General features: G+C 34.4%; 1 protein-coding gene across 1 annotated transcript; it reads left to right on the top strand.

Annotated features, from left to right (window-relative positions):
- The first annotated feature begins 311 nt into the window (after nucleotides 1–311).
- On the top strand, nucleotides 312–2,076 carry LOC133867139 (UPF0481 protein At3g47200-like). Its single transcript, XM_062303830.1, has one exon. The coding sequence runs from the start codon at nucleotides 349–351 to the stop codon at nucleotides 1,729–1,731; it is 1,383 nt and encodes a 460-aa protein (XP_062159814.1). The 5' UTR covers nucleotides 312–348; the 3' UTR covers nucleotides 1,732–2,076.
- Nucleotides 2,077–9,123: the final 7,047 nt, after the last annotated feature.

Genomic DNA, 9,123 nt, shown 5'->3' with positions numbered 1-9,123 from the left:
AATAATTAGAAGATCTGCGTCTTCTAATTAATCAAAAGATAAAACAAGTCCAAAGACTTAAAAGAATAATAAGTTCTGCGAGTGTGAGAAATTTTCAAATTTGATTAATAACTTAATGTGTAATTAGAAGATTTGCGTGTTTTAATTAATCAAAAGATAAAACAAGCCCCAAGACTTAAAAGAACAATAAACTATGCGAGTGTGGAAAATTTTCAAATTTGATTAATAACTTAACGTGTAATTATTATATTGCAAAGTCATCTATAAATAGTAGAGAAATTATAAAGTTTCCTTACACTGTTAATTACACATGTACCTCCATCTCCACACCCATAATCTAAAACCAAAATGCCTCCCAGGAAAAACAAATCCACGGGCTCGCTAGACGGTCTGATCTCCAAGACCACCAAAATATCGACGGACTCGCTAGATGACTTGGAAGGTCAGATCTCCAAGACTTCTTGCATCTACGCACAGATACCAAGCGAAGCCAGAAGTTGTTGCATCTACGCAGTCCCCGTGACGCTCATCGAGATCAACGGCAAGAAGGCGTATACATACCAGCCCCGGGTGGTCTCCATCGGGCCCTACCACCGCAGCGAGCCTCAAGTGAAGGCGATGGAGAAGCACAAACTGAAGGTCCTGAGCCTTTTACTTCATAAGAAACAATTGCATTTAGATGTGTTATTGGAAAGCACACGCCCACTTGTAGCGGAAGCCAGAAAGTGTTATTCCAAAGAGATGAACCTCGAGTCTATTAATGATGATCGGTTCCTCAAGATGATAGTTCTTGATGGTTGTTTCTTAATAGAGTTGTTTCGAAAGGCTGACAAACAGAAACTGTTCGAGTTCAACGACCCTCTCGCCACGATGGCGTGGGCAGTACCATATATCTACGGTGACCTGCTTCTGCTCCAGAATCAGATCCCTTTTTTTGTTCTAGAAAGGTTGTTTGAAACTTCCAAAATGCCTGGGGAGTCGGATGCTTCCTTGTCCTTGCTCGCTTTACGATTCTTTAACAAAGTAATGCAAAGGCCCAACCAAGTCATAGAGAGCTTCACGTTCCGCCGCAATCAAACAGTACCCTTCCATTTGCTGGACTTGGTTCGGTCAAGTTTTCTCACGCCCCATCTAGAGCAATCAAAGAAGAACGAGGGCAACACACAGACTTGCCGTCTTATTCACAGCATCTCAAAGCTCCGCCGAGCGGGGATTGAGGTCGAACTGAGAGAGGCGGACAGCTTCTTGGACGTGAAATTCGGGAAGGGGAAATTAAGGAACGGTGTGATCCAGATGCCGAATATAACCATGGACTACCACATGAAGTCTTTCTTGTTGAACTGTCTGGCATTCGAGCAGTTGCACAACAGCCGCACCAAGCAGTTCACGGTTTACGCTAATTTCTTGGACTGCCTGGTGAACACCGCCAAAGACGTCGACTACCTTTGCGACCAGAACATCATTGAAAATTACTATGGAAAAGGCGGCGACGTGGTGCTCTTCATCAACAAGATGGGCAAGGACCTGGCGTTTGATGACGATCAGTTTTACCTCTCCCAATTGTTCAAAGATGTGGACGAGTGTTACCGGAATAAATTCTATGTGCAGGTGGTGAGCTTCAAGAGTAGGTATTTTAACACGCCATGGGCATTCATATCGGCATTGGCTGCCCTTTACCTCTTAGTGCTGACGTTTCTGCAGACCTACTACACCATTAAACCTAAAAACTAAACTCTCCACATCCCCTCTACACAATAGACACTTTCTGGTAATGGTTTAATTTAAGACGATCATGGATATTTTTAAGAGTGTATTTTCTGTTCTAGCTGCAAGGCACCAAGTCATGCGAAGAGAAAGTCTACTAGATTGTTCCACTAATATGGGAGTCTGTTACAGAGTCCCACTCTAGTATTAGGTTTCATTTGCCATCAAGTATTTCTATAATTATTGTATTTTTTCTTCTTCTTATTTTGTTCTATTTCCATTCTTTATTAGCTTTAGGGTTTTACTGTAAGTTTGGATAAGTTGTACCGGAATAATCAGAGTTTTTTTTTTTTTTTAATAATATCTTAGTTTTCTCTATCAACATGTATGATGATTTTTGTTCATTAAGAACATAGTTTCTCCTTCATGTCTATTACTTTCGTTATGTCACCTAGCTATCTTGTATAGGTGTTTATTATATTTCTTATTTTATTGCATTGAGTAAAACTAATATTTAAGTTGGTCTTTGCTGCTAAGGATGTATGAATTTGAAATTGTATGAACAAAACACCATCTTTTGGTCAAGTTTAAATTCACTCATTGATGGAATTGAAAAGCACTTCGTCTTGAATATGAGCCACCATTTCTATCACGTACAATCAATTGATTGTTCTATGATTCTATCCTACGGGATACTTCATTTAAATATAGATTTTTTTTTTTTTTTTTAATTATCGATCCAAATTGCAAGCAATTGCATGCAGAGATCTCGATTCCCCACAAGCACCCCCAAACCATCAGGGGGACCAAAAAATATCTTTCATTTTTCCCCCTTCATCGGCCCTTACCGCCTTCCTTAATAAGAAGCCCTCGAGCCTCCTTTTTGTCGACTTCCTCATAGAAGCCGCCGGGTTGACCCCGTAGGCCGAATACTATGGTAGAGAATGCTATAATAATAATTCATCATCTTATGCTTGCACTTCTCTGATCAGGTCTTGAACATTTTGCAGGAAAAAAAAAAGTTACGACTAGAGGGCCATAACAGAGCACAAAAGACAGCATCAAACATATAATTTTACTCGTTCCCGCATTGTTGAAAAGAGACCCTCTCGCTACCCTCTTAAACGGCGTCAAGCCAAAAAACATTCAGACACTTGGTTGTATTTCTTTAAAAAGATCTAAGTGCTCATATTCTTGTCTTTCCACTGCTGCATAATGTCAGATATTCCTACACACACAAAGATCGATGCCGAGATTTATGAAACCAAGCAGACAGATGGCGCTGGACACGTACAACAGCGTCAAGCCAAAAAATAAATTGATTTGTAAAAATTTTTCTCAATTTAATATTTAGGTCCCACGTATAGAAAAATAAATTTAATAGTTAATTATAAAAAAAAAAAGTAGTTAGAGTTGTGCAAAATTTGTGAAAAAATAATATTACTTTAATATGAAATTTCCTACAAACTAATTTGTAAGAAATTTCAATGTCAATAGCGGAGTCAGGATTTTAGGTTGGGGGTTGAAAAAAATATTTTAATGAATAAAAAAAATTAAGTTGAACAAAAATTAAATATAAAAACAATTATTAAAAAAAACAATCTAAATTAAAAAGAACAATTCAATTATAAAAGTTTAAATCTCAACCAATATGAAAATTTATTACATACTTAAAACTAAAAGGTTGCATATTGTTTAGAAATTAATTTAAACGTTTAAACTTTGAAGGCTTATTTGAATTGTTGAATGCTCTGAGTTGGAGGAAATTAATATCTGAGATCGAACAAATCAAACATTGCAAATTCTTCTATAATTATACTTTCCTCGTTTCAGACTTTTTAGTAATTTGCAAAATAACACTAGAATGAGAAAAGGTATAAAAAAAATAAAAAAAAAATAACACTGACGTCAATTTTAACCCGAAGGCCAAAGCTCGAAGTTTGCACAGTCGTACACGGCTCTAAGTGTTTACTGTGTGATAAGACGGCACGCCGCTCAGCCCAACGTCTCCAAATTTGATAAAAAAAAAAATTGAGTCAAATTTTTCTTTCCCATTTTGCCCTTCTATCTCTTTAACGGGAGAAACGTTGAAACTCTCTAGAGCATGAAGAGAAATGTCAAACTGTAAAGTAATTTTTTCAGAAAAAATAAAAAATAATTATTTTCCCACTAAATAAAGAAAGAAAAAAAAAAAAAAAAAGGTTTTTGCATTTTTTTTTTTTTAAATAAATAAAGCAAGAAATATTAGTAAAAAATTCAAAAATTAACAAATACACTCTAAAACAAACCCTTGTATCATTGTGACATTTTTCGTTCGCAGAATATATGGAAAATGTTGCACATTCACCATAAAATCACATTATATACATCTCGTTGATTTTTGGGACTAGTCGTTGGTTTACACCACGGGGCCCAAAATTGTCGGGGTATATTCGAGGTTCTGTAGTTTTAAGCACAGAAGTCTTGCCCTTCTGAGGAAGCTAGTCTTTCATAGTTTCATACACTCAAGTCAAGTAATTTTAGTCAACAATGTATTTTTTAAAATCTATTAAAGCTGACTGCACAATTCAGGAACGACAACTTTGTCAACGAAAGATGGCATTAATTAATACCATGCGTCTCCTTTATTCAACTGTAAAGCAAACATAGTACTAATAATAATATAGTAAACCAAATCTTAGTAAGAAAATAAAATAAATAAAACAAATTTAATCCTAATAAGAAAATGAAATAAAATCTTAATTGTAAATAAGAAAAAAATAAAAATAAATCTTAGCTTGATGATAAAGTCTTTTCTTTTATACTTTCATTGTCTGAGAACATGTAAAATTATAATAAAACGGCGCTACTCCAATTAATATTATTTTCGATAATTTTCCTATTTTTCATTGTTTACTAAAAAATATGGATAAATTCTATTTTACATCATACATCAACTTTAAATCCTGACAATAAAATAAATACTATTATTCTATTTGATTTAATTTGAAATGGTGAGAATTCTTGTCCCAACTCACTACCTACCGTGAGTTAGAGTACTAGCAGCAATTTTCCTACCATTTTTCCTATATTTAGGAAACAAAACTACTTTTTGCTTCCCTATAAAAAATCATCTCATAATAGATTCCCTTAATTTTCTCTATATCAATTAAATACTCTTTTTTTACCTTATTTTATAATTATTATTTTATAATAGATTCCCTTACCTTTTTTTTTTTTTTTTTTTTTTTTATAATCTTGAATCCAAGAGACTCCGCCGTCTACCGTCTTCCCACAGCCCAGTCCTCACCAACACATCTCCATTATCTCCAACAGCGACCTCACCTCAGCACGTCTTCGTTGACCTCTCCGACGGAATCCTACGACTCAGGATCGATGAGGATCCTTCTTTGGGCCCACCCAAGAAGCACTTCGAGGTCCTCAATGTGATCGCCCCCAAATTCTCCAGCAAGAAGCTCTGGCTCCAGAAGGTTTCAACGGCAACGACACTGGCTAATTTGGCGACAACGGCGGTGAGAAACACTCCTTGCGTTTTCCGGTGAACTTTTTCGTCATCTTGTTCCATTTGATTCAGTGATGAAAATCTAGTCTCTCTCCTCAAGGAGTTCTATATATATATATATATATTATTGCATATTCTCCTCCTAGCAAAAACACATATCAAAGAGCATGGTTCGGACATGGCCGTGAAGGAGACAAAGTGAAGGAGATGAAGTGATGCGTGAAGCTAGTCCTGAAGGAGAGAGAGAGAGAGAGAGAGAGTTAGAGAGCCGGATTTTTTTCATTAAAAAAATTAATTGGGTAGCACTGTAGATACCCAACAAAAAAATGTAAATTAGGGATATCTATTGTGGGGTGATTTTTGTGAGTTTTTGTGAAAATTTTCCTATATTTAGAGAAGGGAACCAATATAGAAGATTGCTATTAGTGCTCTTAGTGAGTTGCTGTTATACTGGTCAACAATCTAGATAAGACAAAAGCAACAAGTTTATTATTTTCAAAAGCAACAATTTGGGATAAGACCATAAATCTCAGTCAGTGAGTTGCTTTTTATATTATTATTTTATTGTTTTTGTTTTTGTTTTCGTTTTCGTTTTCTCAATGTGAGCAATGCTACATGTCATCTCATGTTTCCCTTATGTCCATTGAAAATTAATGTGGCTCTTAAAATCATCATTAAATTTATAATAAATTAATATTGAATTTTGATCCAATGATGATTTGAAGAGCCACATCAATTTTGATGGGACACAAGGGGGATATGGTGTGATGTGAACAGTTGGCACAATATTGTGAACTGTTAGATGTAAAACATGACTATGATTTAACAATTTGAAAATCTCAAATATTTAAAAAATTTATGGGGATCCTAATCCTGAAGTGATATATAGCATTATTCCAACAATGTGGATAAGACAAAAGCAATAAGTTTGAGATAAGAATTTGCCCCAATTTTCTTAAAATTCAAAGGAGTTAATTAGTTAAAAGAGGTCAACCCGTAATGTGGATCGTTTTCACAAATTTAATGAGTCTATCAAGAATGTGCACGAAGAGAATTGTCAAATGGTAAAGTAATTGTTTTTTTTAAAAAAAAAAAAAAAAAAAAAAATTAATTGTCTTTCCAAAAAAGAAAAAAAAAAAAAAAAAAAACTTTCTGACAATTCTATCATGACGTTTGATAACGCTTTTTAAAATAGCTAGGTTTTTGCATTTTTTAAAATAAAATAAAACAAAAAATACTTAAAAAAAAATTCAAAATACAAAACACTAAAGACTACTTTTAACTTTATACTACATTACAACAAAAGTTTAACAAACGCAGCCTAAAACAAACACATTTATGATTTATCCTTGTGACATTTTTTCGTTCGCAAAATATATAGAAAATGTAGCACAATGACCATAAAATCACATTATATACATCTCATTGATTTTTGGGACAAGTCATTGGTTTACACCACGCGGCCCAAAATTGTCGAGGCATATGCGAGGTTTTGTTTGTTTTATGCACAGAAGTCTTACCCTTCTAATGGGGCTGACCGACTGTGTAAGTCTTCCATACACTCAAGTCAAAGTACTTTTAGATTTTATATCTATGTCCCTATAGTATCTCTTCAAAATTGATAAAATTTTTGAAATCCACATTTGATCAAAATTCAATAGTGGTCGATCATAAATCAAATAGTAATTTTAAAAGTCACATCATTTTTAGAGGGATACAAAAAGGACATAAGTATGACATCTAGAATTATTACTCAAGTCATGGTACAATTAGTTAATCTAGCAAGTTCAGAAACTGATCACAAACGCATCATAATTAAATCAAAATTTAATTACAATAACCTATCACAAATTCAATGTTAGTTTTAAAAGCTAAATCAATTTTAAAGAACACAAAAAAGTACTTGTAGCATTACTCCACAAATAATCATCTATAATTTTGAGGTAAGCAAAAATCGTAATCTTCACGCGCACAAGGTTAGCCTATCCATTTTACAATCATTCTACAAAAATATCTCTATTACATTTTGACCCAAAAAAATAAAAATAAAAATAAATAAATAAATAAAAATCAAATGTAGAGAACCTTCAACCATCCTCATGAAATTTGAAATTTGTTTTACTTACTCCCATATTTTTGTTTATATAGCATATTTTGCTCATATATGCACAAGGTTAGCCTATCCATTTCTGTCTAGCTATATGCTTGTGAAATATAGCTTTCAAGGCAAGCTATTACATTCTTCAGAATTGAAGTACAGCTTTGCTCCATGCTGTTCAAAATTATCATCATTCTTCTTTTCCATATCTTTCTTTCTTTACACTTGGTGCCTTCAACTGCACAAACTTGGATCAAAGCAGGTTACTGGTACTCCAGCAGCGGGTTCCCCATTTCAGACATAAACTCAGCCCTCTTTACTCACCTTATTTGCACTTTTGCTGAACTTATCTCATCTTATGATGAGCAATACTTCTCCACCTTCACGAACACTGTTAAACAAAAGAACCCATCAATCACCACCCTCCTTTCTATTGGGGGTGAAAGCGCAGACTATGCAATCCTTTCATTGATTAATGGTCAGCAAGGCTCCTTATAGAAAAACTTTCATCGACTCTTCAATGATGATAGCAAGGCTTTATGGCTTCCAAGGCCTAGACTTTAATTGGGCTTCAGCAAGCACAAGCTCCGACATGACCAATATGGGGATACTCTTTCAGGAGTGGCAAGCTGCCGTCAATTTTGAGGCAAAAAACTCTAGCCAGATAGAATTGATCTTGAGTCTTGACTGCTGCTGTTCAATACTCACCGGATGTACCTCATAACAAACATGACAAGGTCCTCATCATTAAATGGTTCCTCACTGGAGGATTCATCGACTTCCTCCTTGTCAAGCTTTAGTGCAATAGACTTGCTTTTCTGAGGTTTAGGCAATGTGAGCTCATATGTATGAAGAGAACCCAAATTAAAAGCTCTTCAACTCTTACGGAGTCAAGATCCTTGTTTTCTTCTAGGTTTAATCCGTTCAACAAGAGACCTTGTAATATCTAACAATTTTAGCATCAAAATTTTTCTTACCCAGGTTAAAGTTAGAGTTAGCAATGTCATCATATTGATCTTTGCATAAAAGTGTTGTACGAGAATCAGTTCTCTTCTTCTATTATTGAGGCAAGAGTGATATTATATATATATATTATGTACTGCCGTGTGAACAATACAGCGAAATTTGGTATCGCTGACAATTAATGCTTCATTATCAAAGACGATGTTTTTTTTTTTTTTTTAATGGAAAAAGACGATGTTCAAAACGTCATTGTTCCTCCCTTCGATCAACTACACTATACTATAATATTAACATATGTCCGCATAAGCACGGGCGAAGGGAGGGGGTCACATGCACCCCCCACCCTCAACTCCTATTTTTTTTTTTTTTTTTTTTCAAGTTAAGCGTATCATCGTCTTAATATATATATATATACGTCCACACATGAGCTTTTCTGATTATTTGCCTGGAAAAATTTTAAAAATGGCTTCTTTTTTCTTCCCTTTTCTATGGCCGGGGGGATAATTTCACAAAAGTATATCGAATTATATGTAGTTTTGAAATAAGCGTGCTGAACTAGCAAACATCTCAAACTGGAGTATCTACGTCAGGATTTGCTGTTAAATCCGGCCAAAATTATCAAAATAACCCTATTTTTTTAAAAAAAAAAAAAAAAAAAAATTATAAAAGTTTTCAAAGATTCAGGTATAAGTATTTTTGTAAATTCCGTTAAATTCTGACCAACACCTAAATCCTATATTTTTTTTTTTCCTAATAAAAAAGAGGATATTTTGGGTACTCCGTTAGGATTTAACAGCAAATCCTAATGAAGTACCCTTAAGTGAGACGTTTGAAACGTGGATACTCCAGTTTGAGA

Source organism: Alnus glutinosa, chromosome 4 (assembly GCF_958979055.1).
Source record: "Alnus glutinosa chromosome 4, dhAlnGlut1.1, whole genome shotgun sequence".
In the NCBI taxonomy this organism is placed as follows: domain Eukaryota; kingdom Viridiplantae; phylum Streptophyta; class Magnoliopsida; order Fagales; family Betulaceae; genus Alnus; species Alnus glutinosa.
Note: the sequence above shows the minus strand (reverse complement) of the source record. Positions and strands in the feature narration are given on the sequence as shown.

Excerpts from the sequence above, each read along its gene's own strand:
- LOC133867139 (XM_062303830.1), top strand. The coding sequence starts at position 349 with ATGCCTCCCAGGAAAAACAAATCCACGGGCTCGCTAGACGGTCTGATC.